The sequence below is a fragment of the Corvus hawaiiensis genome, chromosome 5 (assembly GCF_020740725.1).
Source record: "Corvus hawaiiensis isolate bCorHaw1 chromosome 5, bCorHaw1.pri.cur, whole genome shotgun sequence".
NCBI classification, from domain to species: Eukaryota; Metazoa; Chordata; class Aves; order Passeriformes; family Corvidae; genus Corvus; species Corvus hawaiiensis.
In genome coordinates, this window is record NC_063217.1 from 70,742,694 (window position 1) to 70,766,413 (window position 23,720).

Below are 23,720 nucleotides of genomic sequence, written 5' to 3' on the forward strand. Positions count from 1 at the left end.
TGCAAAGTGAGAAAGATATTTTTTACGTTAACTGTTCCACTTTGACTAAGAACCAGTGAAAGATTTACAGGTTCCAAGATTCCCGCTCTACTATTGTGTCCTGTAAGCATGGAAACTGATAATACTATAGAAACCATGCCAGCCCTGGCTTTCACCATGACCTGCTTTCCACCAATTTAAAAGTAGCCAGTCCCATTATCTTACTTTCATAAGCACACTCGTCTGAGGGGTATTGTCATCATACCCAGATTATTTAATTTTTTATTAATTCCAACCGACTTTAAACTCAAAACAACTCAACACTTGATTTCAGTTTCTGCCTAAAACCTCCCTCTCTGCCTTTTGAATTGCAACAAAAACATCGTCTGACTGCGGCTCAGACAATAAAAGAATATCTCTCACTCTGCTGGGTTTCTTTTCCTTTTTATCGCCTACTTTCTGGAACAAAATATTTCTCCAGTGGGGAAACAGTCTCTTCATGCCTTGCTTGTCTAATCCCAAACTGAAAAATGGAGCACCTGAGTGTGGAAAGCCCATCTTTCCTAAGGCAAGCTGGCTGTGGCAGCACCATGAAAACAAGCAAATGAGACTCAAAGAACTCACACTGCTTGTACTTAAAAACATTGCTTTTAAATACTTCTGTGGTCAGATCTCTAATTATTCCTACTTCAGTGGGAAATGAAACAGATAAAACTTCCCAGCATGAAGTACAACAGTGAAAATGCTCTAGGAAGAGCTGTGATCAAACTGTGAAACAATCTCTGAGTGAAGACATTCTAATCATATAAAACCATTAAAAAATTACCAGTTTTATAAAAGTTGGACCTCCTGCAATTTTGGCCAAAATAAAATGCAGTATCCCTGAACAAGAGCCCAAGCACTACTGCAGAGCACTACTTCAGAAAGGTCTAGAAATGAAGACTGAACTCAAACCTGAATATTTTCAGAAAGCTGAGGATTTCTTCAACCTAGAAGTTAACTGTACAGACATTGCTCATCTAATGGTTTTTTTTATTACTTTAAACTTCACTTACACACGAGAGAAGGAAATTGTAATTCACCCTCATAAATTATCATCCACCTTCCCTCACATGAAACAGTGGGAAGTAATCACCCTATTTTGCTATCTTGATGTATCTTTAAAGGTAGTCATTAAGAGAAACGTACATCCAGCAGGTGAACAGAGATAACTGGTCATAAGTGATGACAGGCAAAAATACACAACTATCTGATCTGAAAAGGGGCCAAGTTGGAAGCCAGATGCACACTGAACTATCCACTTTCCTGGCTGTTTATTCAGCTCATGTCAGGATGATTCAACGCATCTTTACACGCAGCTCCCTATTCATACAGCATCTTCTAGTCACAAAACCAGGCATTTTCCATTTCTTTCTCTGAACAAAGGCTAGAACAGTGGAATGGGAACTTGCCATTCAGCAGCGGAAACTATTTGTAAAGCTGGGAAGCTGGAGACACTGGGAAGAAAAGGCTTTAATGAAACTGGCCACTGTGTGTGCCAACTGCCAAGACTATATATTCTTCCAAGGAACCCTGACTGAGGCTTTTTCTGTATTTACTCTTTACGTCCCAGTTATTATAATACTTTGCATGATGCCAAAGAACAAAATTCGTGAGAAATACCATATTAGAAACAGGCAGCTTTTTTTTTTTCCCCTGCAACCAGACTGTAGCTGCACTCAATGACCCATTAACTTATTTTTGGTTCCGTACAAAGCCAGCACCAAGACATTTGTGACTCATTATCAACCAGGCACTGGAATTCACCACTAGCTTTTCAGCTGATCCAGATCCAAAGGAAATCCCCATATGCTTGGAATTTCTAAAATACAAGCACGCAGTTGTTGCCTGGTAAGGCGAGAGTTGCCATATGCAACAGAGGATATGTTTATATTTATGGTTTTGGAGGCTTGTAACTCAGCCAGAGGCAGATAAATGTTCCCAAGTTGTGTCACTGTCTCCCAAATATAAACATAACACTGTTTCAGGTCACTGCTCCAAAATGTGGAAGCAGTAGAGCTGTGACAGTTTTCCAGATCAACATTTAAGCCTGAAATTCTTTTTATTGTTGCTTTTTTTTTTCCATTGTGAGAGCCCACATTCTGGGCAAAAGGATGTGCTACACAAATCAGCTCTGCTCACTACATGGCTTTCATTCATTCATTCCCGGAGTGCAGTCTGCCCTGTGCTGTGGAGGAGGAAAACTCGTGGGTTTGGCTTTGGTGTCTGCTGTGACACAGCTTCCCAAAATGACCCCACAGCACACACAGCAGTGCCCTCCTCAGCCAGGGTTTAAGCTGCACATAAATGCAGCACAGCATTTTACAACCTACCAGTATTTAAGTGACAGCTAAATGAGGAGAAGCCTTGCCTGGGAGCAGTATGTTCAATGACCAGTCTGTTGAGAAGGGCCTTCAGCACTACAGCAATCACACAAATCCTCCACAATCACCCAAGACAAAAGTTTAGCTTATTTCCCTGCCCTTGTAAACAGCACACAGAGATGGGGAGCCAAGGCAAGCACATGACATTTTCCATTCTGCTATGGAAAAAGCAGAAGGTGGCTATGTAATGAGACGGTGTGATAATGCAGACACTAGGGCTGGCTACAGCAAGGTGGAAATTCTGGTATTTCACACCTTTCAAGAGCTTGACTTGGCAACCTTATTAACATTCTTTGAATTTTTGAATTAATATAATTACTCTCAATTAATTAAAATGAGGAAATATCCTTTCATGAAACACTGACATGAATAATATTCAGGGAGCAGAATGGTGACCACTGAAGTACTGATACTTATAAGTGCCAGGCAGCAGCATCTGAGAAAGTTTCTCCTTCTACCTAGGACAGGAAATAATTGTCTGACATCCATTGTCAGAAGCTAATAGCAACAAGCTATAACAGTAAGCGCTGCTGTGAGGTCTTGGTTACATGGAATAGGAAAATACAAGCTTTAAAGCGATTCCTTTGCAACCCCCCTATACTGTTCCCCAACTCCATCTCTCCTTTCTCCACCTGAGGCTCTCAGTCACAAACCTACATTCAGAAGATTCCCAGAGATGTGGAGGAATTGTTTGGGAAGTCTGGGGGAACTTGCCTCCACCTCTCTCCACTCCTGGCAGCACATCCTTAATGAGGCCATCTGCAATTGTACAAAGGCTCACCCTGAAAGAGACCCTTCCCCTGGCAACCTTCCTCTGATGCTTTTTTGAAAGTTAAAAAGCCCCAGCCTGCAAAAACACAGAAATATCTGAAATATTCCCTTTCCTAATTCTGACCACCACTCTGAGAAGGCTCAAGAGATATCTGGATGATATTTGAGCTCAACTTTAAACATCAGCTCCAGGAAGTTTTACCTCTGCTCCCGAGTACTTCTGTGTGTGTTCCACGAGCTCAGCCAAGCAGACATCATCGCTGACTGGCATGGACTGGAAATGAAGCTTGAAGATTTCCTGGCGAGTGGCTGCATCTGGCAGTGGCACGTAGATAATTCTGTCTATTCGCCCCGGCCTCAGCAAGGCCTGCAACAAAAGCATCACAGTAAAAGTTACAGCACATCAAGGAAGCAAAAAAAAACACAACTCAAAAACAACACCACCACCAAATAACCAATAATTTCAGCAAAAGCAAGAACCTGCACAAGAAAAGACAGTAAGCTACTTAGCTTATGAAATACCAGTTTATGGAAAAAAGGAATCATAAAGAAACCATAGTCATTTTCCTAAAATAATACTTCTAGACTTGTTGCAAGGTGTGCTGGAATGTTAGGACTTGGCAGAAAGACAGGTGGCAATGGACACATCCCAAGTTCAGATCTTCCACCAAGACAACAAGTGGAGAAAAGAAGGGTTTTGTTGGAATGAATCTTGCATTCTGCATCCATGTTGCTTTATTAGAGCTGCACATACTTACAGAAGAGCAGATTACTCTGACAGGTTTTTTTATGCAAAATAAGGTAACAACAGAGAGAGGCCAGTGATGCTCAGCTTCATACACATGTGTTTGGCCTTGCACTTTGGGTGTTCAGGGTTACTCAGATTATATTGGAGGTGGGAGGGTGACAGAGCAAACAGTGACAGACAACGTAAGAGGGGACAGTGGCCACGAAGGGCAGAGTGGAGGGTTCAGACTGGATGGGAGGAAAAAACGTCTAGAAGACAAGCACAGCCTCAGGGCAGGTCATCAGGAAGGCTGTGGAAACTCTGCTCTCAAGGGTTTTATGGCTCAGCAGAGGAAGCCAAGCTCTCCCCGATATGGTCTGGTGAAAGCCCTGTGTGTGCAGGAGAGGGATCACTGGACCTCTGGAAGCTCCCTTCAGCTTTCTGGACACGGTCAAAAAGTAAACTTTATCTATATATAAAACAATTATATCCGATAGAGAGGAGAAGCCAAGCTCTTAAATTTATGAGAAGGGAGGAAGCTCATTTCCCTATGTTTATAAAAAATCTCCAAGACTTTTGAAAACCATCTACAGTAAAAAAAGTAAAAACCCTCCCAGCCTTTCTTACTTGACATTTGGAAAAAAGAAAAGCGAAATACAATAATCCCATGCACAGCGAATGCACGTAAATAGTATTTAAACTATTTTATAAAAACTGAACAATGTTTATAAGATTCAGCATGTAACCTAAATTGTTTTTATGTTATGGTTCTCCCTTGGGTAGACTAGTTTGAGTTCCAGATGACTAGAGATATTGCATGGCTGTCCTGGGCTGTCAGCCAATAAGTCTTTTCCCAGCCTGATCATGTCAGTGAAAGTCATGCTGAAAAAATAGTAGGAAAGAGCTTTCCTTCCTGCACAGCATTGATCAAGTTAACACCCTTCCTAGAGTTTCTTTAAAAAGACTGTTGTGGTGCTTCAGAGTGGAAAAATGTACCCTGAATGTTAAGAGATGTCTTGTTATTTTTAAAACAGAACATGAAAATGCTCAGCAGAAAGCACTGTGCTGTGGTACTGCAGGGAGCTGTGCAAGGATAGAGTAAGGCTGGGAAGAGCACAGATCCATATCCAGCCCAGTACCCTGTCCCTGCAGTGGCCAGTGCTGGATCCCTACAAGAGTACAAGAAACAAGCTGTCCACTGATACTTGCTCAGCAGACTGTGCTGTTTTCCACAACTGGTATCTCGACCAGTGTGCAATCCAGCGTCTAAATCATGCGTGTGTGTCAGGATGTTGCCATTTTTTGCCAACATACTTGAAAGAGAAATTTGCATGTTTCAAGACTAGGCTTGGAGGGCGAGGAATTAGACTGCAATTGTGTTCTGTGTGCTCTTAAGGAAATGCCCATAGCTAATTCTATTATTTAGAAGAAAAAAGAAACATTCACGTGAGCACAGTGGTGTGCCTCTTTCAAACCAAGGCAGGTTTCATCAGGACACCCAGGTAATTAGAATGTTTTCTACAGCCAGCTTAGCTTCCCACTGATGAATGACCAGGGCTGTGGTGCAGGTGGGACAGGAAAAATGCTCACTGCCAATCAGCTGGGAGCAAGTGCTCCATTGCCTGGCTCTCAGTTCCGAGACACAAAAAGCACAACTGCAGATATAACACAATGAACATACTTTTTTTGATCAGTGACTAAAATCTGTGTTTCTTCCAGTTTGTCCCCAATGCTTTGCATTTTACATATGGTGGTAGTTGGAGGCCCAAGTTTTAAGCACGCTCTCATTACTTTTTTGCTACAATCAGGCCCAGGGACCTTATCCAAGGCGACCAGATGTGCTGGTAACTGTACAAAAAAAGCACAAGTCAGTCGCAGCAGCATTCGCTCATTACATCAACACAGACAAAAAGGAGAGAAAATATTCTGTAACCTCAACTTGAGACAAGAATCAGACTCCCTCCAGCCCCTGGAGACAAAAGCAGATTGAACTGAGAGCTGGTCTGTGAGAGCCCTCCTAACATGGTGACCCTGGGAAACCCTGGGCACAGCCTGACTGCTCCTTGCTCTGCTGTCATCACCTTGGCCCTTTGGCAAGCCACCAGTCTCCCCCTCTCCATGCTCCCGAGGAGCTAAAATCAGCAGGAGAGGTGAGGCCTTGACCCATCCTGTGTTACTGGAGGACAAAGGCCTGGTGAGGGGCCGCGGGTGGGCTGCAGAGCTGCTCTGCTGCCAGCTGCTCAGAACACAACCGGAAAGCAACAGCAAGCTAAGGCCTCTCTCGTTTGCAGGACATCACACTGCCCTCTCAGGTGTTTGGTCTCTGCACGCTTCTCACGGAGATGCTTTTCCTTTCTGGCCAAAATAATTCAGAATTCAGAACTGAGCTGCACGCAGAGGTCAGCAGTAAGGGAACAAGACATCCCTCATGACGTTTTTGCTCACTGGAAGGAAGTGAGCTCTTCTGGGTTGCTTAAGGAAGCCTGCTGAGGCACAGGATGTGGATACCTGCAGCAGTGGCGTCACTTCAACCCCAAGGCCCAGGTCATGCTTACCAGCATGCCGGCAGCAGTGCTGAGTTGGATGGGTGCTTTCTCCTCAACACCACTTTTTGTACAGACCTAGAAGCTACTGCTTTTCTCAGTAGGATGCTGCATGATCCAGGCTTCACTACAGGTAGGGTTTTGGAGGTGGCTGCTCCAAGCACACCATGACTTTCACAGGCTCTTCCAGAAGATGGAGCTTCAATCTTGCAACGTGCACTTTGAAAATGGAGAGGAGGGCAATACGGACAACAAGGTCACCTCTGGGCCAGCCTCACTGCCCTGGGCTGGGTGCACTGAGATTAGGTGGTGACCCACTGGCAATGCACAAGGATGGATCCACACTGTGGAGCGGGAGGAGGAGGAGGAGGAGGAGGGATTCAGCAGGAGCAGGCGGTGGCTTGGCTGAGCAGGAGCAGAGGCAGGAGGGGGAAGGTGAAGAGTTGAAGCGGGGCTGCAGGCCCAGGCAGATGCGGCTGCCAGGAGCTCGAGATGAACCGCTCGCGGCTGGGAGATGCAAACCCGATTTGGGGCGAGGAGCACACAGAAGGTGGGAAGTTGATGGGGCCAAAATTAATTGATGTGTGCACAGAGCTACATAACTCACTGTTGTCAAGATGCGAGGGTTGCATAATTTATGTCGGCCAGGAAGGGCACAAAATTAAGTAATTGGGGTTTTGGTAGAAACCAGAATACTTTCAAACCAGAATACTTTGTACCACTGAGCAATTCTTCTGCAGGTTTATGTGATTTTTGTTGTTGTTGTTGTTACCACAACAATTATGAAAGGGGTCTAAGTGCTCATGCATTGAAAGGTTATGAGTGCTACACAGATACAGGGCTCCTCTGGGGAACACTAGCAAAGTGGGATAATTGTCATGTAATGCAGAGTATCATCAACAGCAAAACCACAGTTTTTTAAGGAGAAACTGCTCCCCTCTCAAAAAGAAACATTTCTTTTTTTTTATAATTAAAATGGAGTATTTCCTCAAAACATATAACTGGAAAAGACAGCTAGGTCAAAAACGTGTATTTTGTGCACAGTTATGAAGATAATTATTTCAGGAAAGAAAACTTAAACAGGTAAAGCTTGAAAACTATTTGTGGTTCCTGTTAATGGAACAGATTTAACCTTAGGGCTTTGCTAATTTCCCTCCTCCTCTTTCCCCTTTTGTTTTTTTTAAGCATTTACCTTCAGCTAGCTTTCTCAAAGGATACCTGGCGATTTCAAAAATCACACTGTCAAGGAATACAGAACTACAATACTGGCAGAAGCATAACCAGCTGATGAGCTTTCAGTGGGACAAGAAAAAAAAATAGTTTTTCTACTGATGTATCTCCACAGCCATGCTTAATTCATCAAAAGCATTCTTAATCAGATCTTATAACAAAAAGTCACACATGAACTGTGCAAGAGGGTAACCTAACATTAGAAAAAATAAATACAACTTAAAAACTCCCAAGCCTTCCTGTAGTCTGGGTAAGCAGTAGCTGTTTGTGAGATGCTTTCCATGGTTTTGCCCACATGTCAGGACAGATGCGTTGCAAGTGTGGGAAATGTTAAGGCCTTCTTGTGCCATCATTTATCGCTGGCAGGAGTGAAGGCAGCTCCCATAAAGGTGCTTTCTCCTACGCTTTTGAGGCTCAGCTCAGTGCCTGATGTTTTTGTTCTCGGTCTGTGCCAGAGCAGGTCATGCTCCCAGCCCAACAGATCAAGAAGCGCCTGGCATTTTAGGATCTTTGAAAGTTTCAAGTACTGGAATCCATCCTGTTTGCTAGAGAGATTGGTGGAGGCTTTTTTACAACCACGGGTTAATTACAGAAATTAGAAGGTGCTGAGGGGAAAAGACACATTGGAGTGTCACTATTAAGGACTTAAAAACCGCAGTTGAGTGGAGAGCTAAATTTTATTCTTCCACAAGGTTTTTATTCCCGCTCCATCTGGCATGAGCTGCTTCGGGAGGCAACCCCAAATTCCTCTGTTCCAGGTGACACGCTTATTCACTGTGTCACAAGGTTGGAGTCTTGTAATTACAGGCTCCCGAGTCAAGCGATACTGCTTTGTTCCTGCCAAGAGCCCCTTTCCTCACACTCTTCCACCTCCCCACCTTCTTCCTTCTGTGCCAATGTCTGTCACCACCGTCAGCACATGCCAACACCTCTAACCAGTTCCCCTCTTTGATGACTTTTTTTGCTGGTCACCACCCTTGTACATCTCCCAGGATCTGTGCAGATTACTCTCTGCTGTCATTACACAACATCTACGACTCCTCTCAGGGTGGAGCACTTTGGTTCCGTAACCTATGGTACATCCACTACTTCATAAAATGCATTTGCTAACAGAGTTTTATCAAATATTATTAGAAACCAGCTCCTAGAAAATGCTGCAGTCCCCTATGCAAAGGCTTCACTTTCTACACAGATTTACAAAAGCCAGGCTGCACAACCCTTCTGTGGTGTCAGTCTTGCTCAAGACCCAGAGCGTTGTGCAAGTTGACAAGAAGGGACATGATAGTTTGACAGCAGGTGTTCAGCAGGAACGCGCTACTGAGCGGCAGCAGCGCAGCAGGAACCCTCTGCTCAGGCATTCACCAGAGCACAAATTAAAGACAGGGAGCAAACATGTGGTTTGATACAAACAGCAAACCAGCTCCAACTGGGAGACAGCTGATATGATCCCAGTCCAAAGCTAGACAAAGCGATATGCAGAGTGAACCATCTCCAAAACAAGAACGTTATCTGTTCCTCAGATGCCCCTGCCTGTGTAACAACTACTCCTTTTGTTTATCCTCCAGGTATACACCTTTAGTTCATCTTTTCCCTTCAACCACTAAGCCATACCTGTTTCCAGTTTGTCACATCAACAGTGGGAAACTTCTCCATGTAATTCAATGCATCTTCTGGAACTGCTCTCTTTGCTGGCTACCCACAGAAACTAACACCTTCAGCCAGCACTACAGATCAGTCTCTTTGCTATTACAGCAAAACAGTTTATCCTACAGTGTGCCAGTGTGCAGGAAAATAGCAAATTCATCTTTCCTTACAAAATGAAACCTGGGGAAAGAATTGCCTTGAATCAATAGAAACCACTGTCATCTCCTGCTGGAACGACATTCTCCGCTTCTGCATGTTTCACAGCAAACCAGTCATTTCCACTAAGGATGGTGATTCAAAACACATACGAGTATAACTTCAGTAACTACAAATAGGCAGCACTTGAAGTGCTTCAAGAGAGCAAAAATTTCCAGAGTTGATGAGAAAGCATATCGAGCCTCAAAAACCTCTAAGGAAGGCCAGGCTTGGCTTTCCAAACCTGCACAGAGCTGGATGCCACAAAATATTCTCATCTTTTTAATCAGACTAACAGCAGTGCTCTGACCACTGCACATCACCATCCTGCCACTGGCAGAGTTTGATGTTTGATTAATACAGCCAATTCACAGGGAATCACGGAGAAAGAAGACTTGAGGAGACTTGTTCCGTTGCAATGAGACCGTGCAAACACAACTGTGAGGAACAGTGTGCTCCTTGGCCCATGCAGACAATACCAGGGCACGTTTTTATGTAGTTTTATTCAGATAGAATTAAAATATCTCAAGAAACCGAGTTTCAACCACTTCTCTTGGCAGAAACATCTGCAGGCAGGTACTCTGCAGCTGCAGAACCAGTATCTCTGTGCTTTTTTTCCCCACCTGATATTTCAAACAGTTAAATTGGTCAGTTGGCACAAATCACTGCAGTGCTCATTGGGAGCCAAGCTTTGCCCAGGCCTCCATCTATGAAAGTCTAAACCTGTCAGAAACACGGCTCGTTTTCAATGCAGTAAAAGCAGTGCAAACCCAAGCAACCATACTGATACAATTCCAGGTTTTGGCACCACAGAAATTCAGCTCCAAATTACGTGTGTTTAAACCCACCGAGGCACCAGCAGGGAATCAGGCTCTCAATCCCCCCTGCTTTGTCAATATGGCCTCAGAAAGGCAATTTATTCTTCACAATCTGCCCCTACCTTCAGGACACTCAACCACACATTTTAAAGCCATAAACTTCCTTTGCAAAGGGGGTGTCAGACTCAAGGTCTTGTCCTCTCCCCATGTCTAGTCTGAGCAGTCTTACCACAATGGCACAGAGGATGTCCCAGTTTTTTGGCGGTTTTCCTGCAATTTTAGCAAGGAGCAGGGATGATCTAGTCCTTTGCTATTTGCTGGGTCTCACAGTGAGGTTTTAATGCAAAGATACTGGATGTTGCCCACTCCATGAAGCTTTTTCTCCCCCATTTCTAATAAAATGATTTTTAGTAAAGTTAAAATTAAGTGAAGGGGGAAAAAAAAAAATCTATCATCAGCTAATAAACAACATAACACACCCTCTTCAGTGTATGTTTACATAAGAGAGTCCTCCATGCTCCTGTCTAAGAGGTGCAAAACCTCAGGAATGCCAGCTCTTTTTTTTCTTTCCCTCTTTTTTTTTTCCCCCTCTTTTTTTTTTTTGGGGGGGGGGGGAGGGGGAGGTGGGAGTTTAATAAAAGAACCCCTTTAGAAAAAGATAACAATTACATGTAATGGAACCTGGAACCAGACTCTTTTGGCAATTAATCACCCAGGAGCCGTTGCAATCCTGCAGGCTGTTTCTGACAGATTTTGAGAGCTTTACAGGAATCACTGGGATAAGATGTGCCTGGGCTGGCTTCTGACAGGGACTGATCATGTACAAAGTATATTGTTGGTTTTGAGTTTTGTAATTTTTTTTAGCTTGTATATTCATACACACACACAAATATATATATATATATACACACACTCATACACACAGATGTGTGCACCCATATCCACATTTCCATAAGAGTCTTTCCTTAGATACATGAACAACTGCAGAACTCATTTGTTGGCCCAGAGGCAAAAAAAGAAAGAAAAAAAAGAAAAAAAGCCTTTTCTTCCTCTCAGCAAAGTAGAGCTATCCATCACTTAACAGAAATACTTCCTGTTTTCAAGCAGTTGGGAAGGCATGACTTCCAACCCAAATACTTGGCTTGGCAAACCATTCCTGTGTTGACAGATGCTTTTATAACCACTTCATTCCACCTGAAGTTTCAGTATAAAAGGAGGTGGTTTTCGTTGTTGGGTTTTTTACCTTTTTTTTTTTCTTTTCTGAGGGAGGAGAAAGGGAAAGCAGAAAGGAGAGGAAAGAGAAGGAAAAGGAAGGAAAATACCGCAATTATAACAGCTGGATGACAGAGGTTAGCATAGCTCTGACAGATGTTACCATGTAACCTCAAAATGACATGTTAGAGAAAAAACAAACCAGCAAACCTGTTCCTTGTAGGAAAGAGAATTTTGAACTCCTGCCAAAATAGCACAATTCTCCTCAGAAGCTTTCTAACACTGCAACAATAATCTACCACATAATACATTCTTTTCCATACATAAGCTTTACCTTTATATTACCAGTGCTCTGATTAAATTACCAGCATGCGATGAGATGTTTTTTCTGAGACACAACTTAGCTTCAAATGACAAAAACTGACAGCAGGTCAGCTCCATCTGGACCTGCCTTGTAATAGCTTTTCATCTCCTACTTTCTGTTTTCCTACGATTCATCCACAGGACATGCTCTGAACACTTCTCAAGACCGAATACTTCAGTGTGCAACAAGAAGTTAAAATGTGCTGCAGACAAGATGCACGATCCATTTTACATAACCTTTTGTAACACCAGTTTCTGTATTCCTTGCACCTGGTTACTTCAGTGACTACCCTACCACAAAAATCTTCATGACTTTTCCTGGCCTGTTACCAAACTTTAGGACCTGTCTGTAACAAACTACAAATAAACAAAGTGTAAAAGAAATGTTCCTGGAACAAACCAGGTATGTGAAAGCAGCTGCTTCTAAAGAAAGAAATCAGAAGAGAGGTAGGCAACATCAAGGAAACAATTCAGAAACAGTTTCAAAAGGAAATCAATGACTTTCCGTCATTACTGCCAACGCTGCCGCTGAAAAAAAATAAATTTCTGGTTTTCATTATTTGAGAGATCTTATTTTACTACTGTGGTTCTGGATGACCATTTTAAGCAATAAAGTAGATATTGATCACAATAACTGTAAGCTAAAGGAAAATCATTCAACTCAGAGAGAGAATAAAGCCACAATACACTAAATACCACTCATTTGTACTTGAAATTGGAAACCAAGGTGATTTTGCCTTTTAAAAGCCCATCTTGAGGCTTATATTCCAGGGAGCAAAAAAAACAAATCCCGGTTTAACCCCCCCTCTTTGGGAGACACAGTCCTCCTCTGCCCACTCACAGCTAACATATATTGGGTACAATGCAGGTGCCAAGCCCATTTGAGACCGACTAAGGCAAACTTGGATCTCTCCCCAAGGCTGCCAGGTGTTCCCAAGGGTGCCTTCTCTCTGCCAAGGGCATAGCTGGTGGCCAGGCAGGAGCCTGCTGAGCAGAACAAACAGCACAGGATGCCTCTGTTCATCGAATGCCAACCATGCTTTTGATACAGAACAACCAGAAAATACACTATGAGTTTTAACTCACTACACAGTAGTGGAAGAATCACAGACTGGGTTGGAAAGGACCTTAAAGATCATCTCCTTCCAACTCCTTTGCTATGGGTACATGCCTGAACACCAATGATGCCCCTTCCTCCTTTCAAAAGGTGCGCTCTTAACCTGTGTTTAAGTTATAAATTGAGGAGGAAAAGAGAAGCCTCTAACCAGCACCCACAAAGTGATGCTCACATAGCAAAGCACTATCTGACATAGAACATCTAGCAGTAGACATGCAACGTGAGTCTTTAAGCAGTTAAGGAACTTTCTTGGGTCCAGATGAGCAAAAAGACTTTGGGAACAGCCAGATGTGGTCACCAAGGCTGCAGCTGGTGCCACAGAGCAGGTGACACGGTTCCACAGACTGAGAAAGTCCGGGTAACACTGAAGAACTGCACACTTGACTCCAGAATCCCAGATAGATGCATGCCAGGATATTAATGGAGTCAAGACACAGCTAATTAAGAACAGCGGTGCACTGGCTGGGTCAGAAGCCAAGACACTCTGCCTGGAGAAAAGGCCCCACAGACATGCCTCCTCTTATTATTGCAAGCAGACAATCACTGACTTCCTCCACCCGGATGCAGGAAGACAACCTGGTGGTTTTCTCCCTCATACCGGCAGAAACCACTTTGTGTGTTGATCTTAGAGACTTGTGGGTGGTACAGAATTTACATAAATTACAGAGCTCACTGCAGCTGCCAGTTGCAAGCGACAGAGAGAGCTGGAACTCTGGGGTTAAAATACATCCTTTCTGCTCACTGGGACTAGAGCGGTGCTGATAAAAGTCCTGAATCATTCTGCCAAGCATTTATAGACCCTCACAGATGTAAAATATTAGATGAAAACCTTTGGTGCCACTACACTCACATTTTTTCCCCACACTGCCGAGAGTTCCCTCAAACAAATGCGGGATTCTGCTGACTGTTGTCCATCTGGTTTTCTCCTTGACTGTCCCCCACTTTGTGAAGCCACCTGTGATGTTTCTGGTTCTAAGCACTTTCCAATGGAGGAATTATTTTGGTCAGCCCCTTTTAAGCCTGAAGGCATTCCTGCCATGGCAGACAGTCTGGCATCAGATCCGGCTTCATTCTTACCACATATCCTAGATATTTCCATCTTCATTTCTGGATAATTTAGGAGATTAAGTCTTGTTCAACTCCCTGACGAATCTCAGTATTTGTTATAAATTCATTCCATTTAATACCTACTATTTCCCCAAGGCATTTAATTTCAAAAGCTTTTAGACGTCTGTCTGTAGCTTTGGTGGATTTCCAGCTTTCACATCCAACTGTTAAGGTGGAAACAGAATTTCAGCGGAAGACTCCTACATCAGTTTTAAATTGTAGATTATCAACACCTACATCTTCTTCATGCTGGCCAAATGCAGCTGCTGCCTCGTTGAGGTATTGCACTGCTTCCTTCTGGACACCCTGTTCATTCCCATCTTACTGCCGTGCAAAGAGAAGATGCCTGGTTTTGCATCATATTATCAGGGTTGAAAATTACTGTGGTTCTCATTATTTGGTTTTTAAATCACCTTCTCTTTTTTCTCTTCTTTTCCCCCCTTTTTTTTGCCCATGAGTGTCTGTTGGAAAACAACCCAGCTGTGGTTTTCGTTAAGTAATATAAAGCATGTTCCACCTGGGTTACCTTTTTTATCTCCCACTGTTTCCCATTTAAATGAACAGTGGCTCCAAACAGCAGGGATGAAAGATTGCACCTCTACTTGTCTGCATAAATGAGTATTCATCCTGTCAAGGTGTACTTCAATCAACAAAGCTACACCTTGACCAAAAACCTCAATGAGCCAATTACTTCCCTTAACATACCCTGTCATTTCAAGGTGCTCCAGTACCAGTCCTGATGGACAGACTCAAATATGTCTAATCTGTGAGTACAACCTAGATTATAAAACCCTGGGGGAGGTATTTCAAATAAGGGTTTAGTTGAGTTATGGTCAGGATTAAATTTGGTCAGCATATGACCTTCTGTTCCACTGAACTTCAACTCATCCCTTTATCCTGCCTGAAACAGCACAGGAGAAGACTTTTCCACCAACAGAAAAAAGCACGGAAACATATTAATTACTACAGTAGTTCAGGCCATCTTTAATTTCTGCTTTTTTTTTTTTTCCTCCTTAATTACACTTTTCTAATGACTCCACAGTAAAAATTCAGCTACCTTGACCAATTTTTATTTTCTGGGTCCATATTCATTTACAGCTCTCCCTGTGTTTTGCTTTTCCCTCTGTTGTGAGCTTTATGATGATCTACTTACAGATGATTTATTTGCCAAGATTGACAGATCATTGCCCTGCTCAGCTGTTTAATATTATCATTGCTTATTTCCTTCCCTTCTTGTTATAAATATTTAGTTTATTTCCTTAGTAAGTCTCCTGAGGTGTAAAACCATGCTGGTAAAGTGTTCTCCTCTCACCTTTTAAACACTTGTTTATGCTCCTTTGATACAGTCAGCAATGTATCTCATTTTAGACTGCATTCACTTGTAGTATAATTCACAGAAATTGGGTTTTCCTCCTGAAAGAGTATGTTTAACGGTTAATTTGCATAGTTTCAACAACTTTTACATATATAAACCGACTATGATTTATTAATACTTGGCTGTCTGGAAAGCTGCATTTATGTGCCAGCTATGAAGCTGCTGGGCAGAAAGGCCCAAAAGAAACCATGTTGAGCTCCTGAGGTGAATTTTTTCCTTCAGCCAAACTTCCTTGTGAAGTGTTGAGGGAGGTTTACTCTCCTTCAGTTTACAAGTGTCCAAATAGGTGTGAGTTTCCTAACTGAACAAGTCCATTCTCCTTATGGAAGGCAGATTTTGGAAACCATAAGCAATTTCAAAGCATAAATAAGTTCTTGCCATACCAAGCTGTACGTTTTCTCAGCTAATAGAGTAAGAAGCTGCTGCTTGCCAGAGTCACAGAATCCCACCCTTCAGCACCGGGGAACTGCAATATATTAGATAAAATACTCGATTGCCCCATCATTTAAAAGAAACATTGTGTTTTTCCTACCAAACTCCAGTGGTGAGTTACTGCTCACTTGCAACTTGGAAACAGGAAATATCTTCAGTGTTCATGCTAAGGTCTTCCCAGAATCTAGCAGCGTTTGATCCTGAAAGCTTAAGTGACTTGCTTGGGAGTCACTTTGAACCACCAGCTTTATCTTGGGCTCTAATCACTGTTTAGAGGAAGATTCAAACCATAGTCAATTTAACATAACTGATTACTCCTCCTGACGTATCATTTAAGAAAGACAATAGCCCAGTTCAGGATGCAGCTCAGGAATGGTGTGCCCAGAGCTTGATGCTGCCCGAGGGCAATGCGGCTTGTAAGGAGACACCCACCTCTATTTTCTATTGATCTGGAACTTCCCGAAGCATTTGCAAATTGCAGGAACCGCATTGAGACATTTAAAATTTAAATTACTCTAACTTACTTCACAGAGCCATCAGTACTCAAAGCTGCCCTCTAACCAAGAGGAAATACGAATTGCCCTTTGAATGGAGACAACTCTTGGGCTCTAGGGTTAGGATTTATCAAAGGAATTTAAGGAAAAAAAAAACCCTACTTCATGTAGCTACATTTCTAACATAAGAGCTTCACAACTACCAACATTTCCTCCCACGTATTATTTAGCTTTCAAAATTATATTCATTCTTCAAGTTGCTGAATTCATAAAGCCATGCTTTGGCTGAAGGCCAGAATACGCAGGAGGAAACAGAATTTCATTTTACTCAAGTTGCTCTGATGGAAAAATCAGAGTTAGGATTCTTTCTGGGAATGCAAAGATATAATCTTTTTGTACCAATAGCATATGCATGCAAAAAGTATTCTATGGAAAATCTGTGCCAGGAAATTCATCTCCTCTCATGATGAGCACCATCAAAATGGTCACAAACGGTGCTAACAATGAATCAAACCCCATTTTAAACAAAAAAAAAAAAATGAAGACAATTAAAATGTAAGTGGAAATAACTTGCTCCCTGGACACAGTTAGGGATTGTGACTGTCAGATTTTGATGACACTATGACTTTTTATCTGCTCAAGGCAAGTTAAAATTCAGTTGTTGATACACAACTCAAATCCCCCCTTTGCAAACACACTTAACATCTCTTTTTCACAGGCTGATGTCTCAAAAGCAACACTTTAAAAGCTCAGAAACCCTCCAGTCTTAAACTGCAACTTCAGAACTGCCAGCACTCAAAGGTAAGGGAATAAAAAAATTGCCATACCACAATAATCTACACAGATGGGCCCTGGGGTCTGTGTTGGAGACCTGCTTAGCAGCACAGTCAGTCTCCAACAGCAGCACTCAAAATCTCTGCAGGTTTTACACTCACTTCTGGTATGCCTGCATACAGCCCAACAAGAGTGTTCCATAACTCACAGGGTTTCAAAATTCCTGGAAGATTTATTAGCCAATATGACAGCTTTTGGCCCCTCTGAGAGCACAAACATCCACAGACAAAAACTTCAGGGGGGTTGAGGGGGTGGAAATGAATCTCCCAGTTAACATTGCTTTTTCATCCCACCCTGCTCATAGGAAAAATCCTCCCAGTCCTTGAATATAATGCAGAGTTGCACAGTCCTTGATATTGTATTTCCTTACGTCAATGCAGTCCTAGGATGGACAAAAGCCTGTTTGGCCACAGCTGTGCATAACTGCAGGGCTCTGCTGGGTGAGCATCCGTGGTCCTCTGCCTGCCAAAAATGCCAATCAACGACAGGGACACACTTTATCTCCAGGAGTTCAGGGAGCTCTACGAGTTCTCTCAAGTACGAGGCTTCACCTGTTTATAAATTGCTGAGATTTCATCATGAAGTGTCCATTTCCCCCTCCTGCCCAGGAGGAGCTCCTCTCAGTTCTGTATCCACAAAACAGCTCAGCCAGGCAGACAGAAACAAGCCACATCCCTGCCTGCCCTGTCTGTGCCAACGAGACAGAAAACTGACTGGAGGAGAGCAAAGATAAAAGAAAAAAATTTCCCATCACCTTTACAATAATCACTGCAAAACTGCACTGAATTTATCAAAATGAAGGACGATTTCTCACTTGTTTTTGAATTACCACTTGACAAACCTGGAATAAAATAAAAAGAAGTCTTCTAAATTTCAATTCATTACTGTATACTAACGGATGCTACTATCTGTTACTAGCTAATGTTACTATTCATATTGCTGAAATGAAACTTGACGCACTGCAAGCTGTATCAGAGACAGTTCCTTTAACTTCCTATTTGTATTTTCTTATTTCCTGCTGGTTTCTTCTCCAAGTTTTCTTTCTTATTAATTTCAGTGAAGCAGCTGTAAGAGGTAACAATTAAAGCAAAAATGTTTAATTACCCAGCTAGCTTTTAAACAGTACCTGTGGGCACATACACTCCTTACGAGAAGTTACTTAAAAGCAAACCCACAGGAATTATTGTTAAATAATGGTATGATTATCAAAGAAAATTATTCTCTGTGAGTCATTTTACATTAATTACAATGTATTATTTGCAGGGCAATGTACATGCAGTTCATTCTGCAGTGCTCCTAGGGGAGTTTAATGAGGAGTTGGTCCCATCAGGAACCAGAGGCAGGAACTGGACTGACAAGGTCCTTGCACAGAATCTCTGCCTGCAAATCCACCCCACCAACACCAGAGTCTGCAGCAAACTTGGCAGGAATGGACTGAAGCAATAAAACTAATGAAAATCAGCTACAAGAGGCTACAAACAGCTGTAAAATATTTAGAGAAAACCATGGAATTGAAGACCTGACCAGATTTCCAAATCCTGTTTTCTAACACTCTTAAAATACCCACTCCACTTTTAAAAAATCTCTCCAAACGAGTCTGAATTAACAGTGTGCTCTAAAAACCTGAGAATTAAATCAGAAGAAAGCTATTCAAATACCATTTATAACTGATGAGAGAATATCACTCAGGAAATATTTATAAATGTATGAAGCAGAAAAGTAGCTGTTAATCTCTACAAATTTTGTTCTTCTAATAGGAAACTGAATCATGCATGGGAGGTTTTTTTTTGGAAGACAAAAATCTCTTCTACAGCAGCCACCATTTCAATGAGATTTAATAACACACATAGTTTACATATCACACATACTGTGTTTTTATGCATCAAGCTCAGCTGGTGTGCTCACAGTCAGTTCTATGAATCAGATTAGCAATATCTTTTTTCAGAGCCTTCTCTGAATTATATTCACAGTACCCTCCCATTACCTTTCCAAATTCTTCACTGATGAGTCCAGCAAAGGGAGAATCACTGCAGCAATGCACACTTACATTTATTAAGACATTAGAGCCCCAGCGTGCTGCTGTAAACCAGTGCAGTTCCTCTGTTGTCTCCTGGCACTCTGCTAATATTTACAGCAGCAGAGGCTGATCCCAGAAATTAAACAGTGGCCAGTGGCTTTCTCATCATATGAATCGGCAAGTTTATATAACCTCAAAATCCTGAAACTTGGGTGGTTGAATCTTACTCATTATCCCGTCATTGAGTCCTCCTGGCCAGCAGGGAATTCCAGAATTCGGAAATTATCTCTAACCCACAGTGATCAACACCCAAGGATTACAGATGGCTCTACTCTGCTCCAGGGAATTAAAGTCCAGGTAAAGAGCTTCCTTACCGAGGAACTGCAGCTAAAAACTAAACCAGCACTAATTATTTCTAGCACAGAGGAAAAGCACCTGGAGCCGGAGCCAGACCACGGAGGAAGGAATGAGAAGAAAGTGGGAAAAACAGAGGAGAAAGAAGGTAATGGAACATGTCAGAAAGAAGAAAGAGAGAGTATTTTCCATTAAGGTAAGTGAAAGATGTCAATAGGATTCACACACAAAAGCAGTTCTTGGAAGGATCTGCCCCAATCAGCACTGCAGCTTGATGGTGAATGGGAATAAACACTGGCAGCTAGAGCTGCAATGATTTTGCATCCCTCCATTTTCTGCAAAAAACTTCAGGCTAAAAATTTTTGGGTCAGAAAAGCAAGTTAAAGACTCAGAAACAGTCATATAGTGTCTCCCTGGAGCTCTGCCTGGATACCATAAACTTTGGTGGAAACATGTTCTGCAAGCAGAACAAGAGCATTTCCAAACCAAAGTATGTCCTCCCATGAACCAGGTGTCTCTTGTAAAAACCCCAATTGGTTACCAAAGAAAACACTAATTTCTGTTAAAAGAAACCAATCAGAAACATTGATTATTCATAAAAAAGCTGATTATTTTTTTTTTTTAACTAAGCAGCATCTTCAAAAAGCTATCTTTTTCAATCCAGGTCAAACAAGCTTAGAAATTATTCTTGATAATTTTTTGAGCATGAAAACTATTTGCTAATATTTCGCTGAAAATTATTCTGAAAGACTGAACACAGTAGCAATGCCTATTCTTTAAATTCCTTTGATAAGCACATCCTAGAGCTCCTCCGGGGAATATGCCCAACCTTCCCTACTGCCCGAACATGTCACCCCGAAGTCTCTACTATCATCCACACACAGCACACAGTGACGGGTTACCCTTGTATGGTTTGACAGAGCAGTAGAAGGAGGACTTGGGAGGGCAGCCAAATACCTGAGGCTAAATTCCTAGCACATTAAAAGCCTATTTACTATTGCCCATAATGCTATTTCATATATAAAAATACAAAAGGAGATCCATGTGGAATTAGCTGTATTGTTCACTTCTGTGGTTTTCCCTCTGCCTTTTTTTTTTTTGTACATGAAAGAACTAGGTCAATATTTTCCAGAATTACCCAACTTGCTTTATTCAATGAGAAAGGAAAACCATTCCTACTACGAACATTGTTTGGGTGAAAACAACATTATTTATGGGAATTTTTCCCATCTGACATTTTAGAAAAGAAAGCATAGCAGAAAACCCCTCCACCAACTGGAATAATACAGTTTTTTATGTGAAATATCAGTACAGACATCTACCACCGGAACTGATACAGCAGTAGCACTCTGTTAGGTGGGCCACTCAGCAGAGAAAAATGAAAATTATACCATGCCTTTGGGTTTCACAGCTCTGTTTTGATTTCATAAGTGTGCAGAGTAATCTAGATTCTCTGTGACATTTAAAGTACCCCTTACAAGATCCATCTGCTTGATTTTCCCAGTTTTGACTTCTACATCAGTTCTCTCCAATTTGTTTAGCCACCTGATACCCAGCTACAGGGATGTTGTCACTCTCCACTCTTCTCCTTCACCTCTAGGTGCCCCACTCTCATCTTTCAGCCCTCTGAGTGATAGGGGTGAGAAAACCAAAGTGTCAGCCACGCCAGAATGGATCACACCTAATGACAGCTGTTTAATTTAGCTGTCAAACTCTGTCATGTGTAGAAATCAAAGTTTACTAGAAGTAAAATCTGCCCAAATCTGGACAGATCTTTCATAAAAGTAAGAAAAGGTACACACATAACAAAAGCTTGAAGTCTCCCCTCTAGTGCGTAAGGGGTGAGAGAGTTTCTAAACCAAACCCCAGTAAAAAAACCCAACAACATTAGGTTTGGGCAAAACCATTGACTGTGGTAAGAGATAATCTCCTGTTAGTTTTTCTTAAAACTTAAAAAACAGAAGTGGTTTTAGTTGACATAAAGAAATGTTGAAGCAGGCAATGGTCCCAACAGTCAAAGAATCATCATGTATAAAGATTCCTGCAACTGATCCATTTGACAAAGAGTTGGACAACTTTAAGTACAGACAGCACTATCTAGATCACCTATAATTCTAAAAAGCATCTAGCACCTCAGCTTCACTAAGGCAGGCTGTGTGTGTGTGTGCCATCCTACCTTGTCAGCTAAGACAATAATTTCAGAATCAGCTGACTGGCTTCTTTTAAGGTATATTTAATTTCTTTTCCCAGCAAACTGGCATTCTGGCTGATAGCTCCAGAAGCGTGTTCACATTCCACTATCTCTACTTAAAATATTTAAGAGGTCATAGGCAGTGAGGGGAAAGGTAACAGATACAGATAAGTGCAGTGAGTCACATACTCACCCCAAAGAGAAGTATTGCTTACCTTTGATGAGGTAAGTAAATAATTAGCTATACTTAGGGCACTTCTCTTCCAGTCTCAGAATGTTACACAGGCAAAAGCTTCTGAAGCCTTTAAAAAGGGCAGAACTCAAAATTCATAATCTCCCTGTGCAGGCAAAATGCTGTGCCTGCCAAATAGAGCATCTAGACACTTGATCTTGACATATTAAACTGATTAATGATGGTAATGGTTTTCCTTGATAGACTGCCACAGAAATAAAATCGGTAACTTTGCTACACCCAAAAAAATATTTCTCAGGAATGTACTCACTTTGATGAAAGGCTTCTACGTGAAGTTTAGGGTCTTTGTCTCTCTGTTGGTGAGAAGCAATGGCATAATCATGTGAGACCAGGCCTAAAGAAACTTCTCTTTAGAATATTCCAGTGTTTTCTTTCCTTCTTTCTTGTTTATGAGGAGGGTAAGTCAGACTTATGTCATGGCCATGAATATTTTAAGTGTCTGATAATGAACCTCAGTGAATTGGGGTTCCACACAGATACTTGTCCTGAAGTTAATCACTGCACACACCATTGATAGTTCAAGCTATAATTCTTCCTTTTTTTCATTAAAAGAGATACCTAAATAAAATTATTTATGCCTTTAAACTTGTAATTGACTACAAAAGTGCAAAAGACAATAAAGGAAATAACAGAATTACAGTTTGAGATGGAAGGGACCTAAAAGACCATTTAGTTCCAACCACCCTGCCATGGGGAGGGACACCTTCCTCAGACCAGGTTGCTCCAAGCCCCATCCAACCTGGCCTTGAGCACTTCCAGGGATGGAGTATACACCAGTTCCTGGTCAACCTGTTCCAACCTCACAGAAAATAAAAAACCAGTTTGGTTAGCTTAGATGAATCCTTTTTTGCTCTTCACTGTTGGAACATTTCTTTTTACCCTCATCAACACCATTACAAACCCAAGGTAAATATGTAAGAAAACCCAGAACCATTTAGCATTATGTACTTTTACACCAATAAAATTACCTTATTTGTGTATCCCTTAACACTTATCCTATAAAATTATTCTGGCCTCTGGATATTGAATTATAATATATAATAAACAGCATAACCAAGAACAAACACTATTTAAAAGACCTGACTAGTGACAAAATGCTAATGTAACAACAGATATTAAGCAGGTGCAATATTTTAAATTGTTTGGCATGTTCTATATGAAAATATGGATGATGATAGTCCAGAAGTACAATGAATACAATTTTATTTTGTGTAGTTATAAGATAAATGTATATAATGAAGCTGTCATAAGGGTTTTTCCTCATTTTATTCAAATTACTATGTCCAATCCTCTGGAATGACCATTCTTCTTTGCTTAAAGGTCATTATCTATAATGGCTAATTTAAGGAAATTCTACTGAACACAAACACTCTGTGTAAGGTTACAGAAAGTCTAAAACTCTGTGAAAACAAAGGGTGCTCCGAGGATGGGAAAAAAATTGTGTCAAGAAAGAAATACTGAAAGATTCACAGCAAACCCAAGTTACAGAGCACAGATATTTGCTGGTAGGGCTTTACAAACCCTGTGCCACCTCTTAACCTTTTGCCTTGGGTGGCTCCCAGCTCTCTAGGACCTACTGAAAGAACTTTTCAGCTCCTATCAACACTTGGTACTGCAGACCCTAAAGCTGCTAAAGAATTT

At 41.7% G+C, this 23,720-nt stretch overlaps 1 protein-coding gene across 2 annotated transcripts in view; it reads right to left on the reverse strand.

The window, feature by feature from the left end:
• SPATA5 (spermatogenesis associated 5) overlaps positions 1 to 23,720 on the reverse strand; it is a 164,228-nt gene that overhangs the window by 30,042 nt on the left and 110,466 nt on the right. For both annotated transcript variants that reach the window (XR_007203618.1, XM_048303595.1), the window contains one exon: positions 3,376 to 3,540. Coding sequence is in view for 1 of the 2 variants with exons in the window: in XM_048303595.1 (XP_048159552.1) it covers positions 3,376 to 3,540 (165 nt within the window). In the remaining variant the exon portion in view is untranslated. The remainder of the gene's footprint in view (positions 1 to 3,375; positions 3,541 to 23,720) is intronic.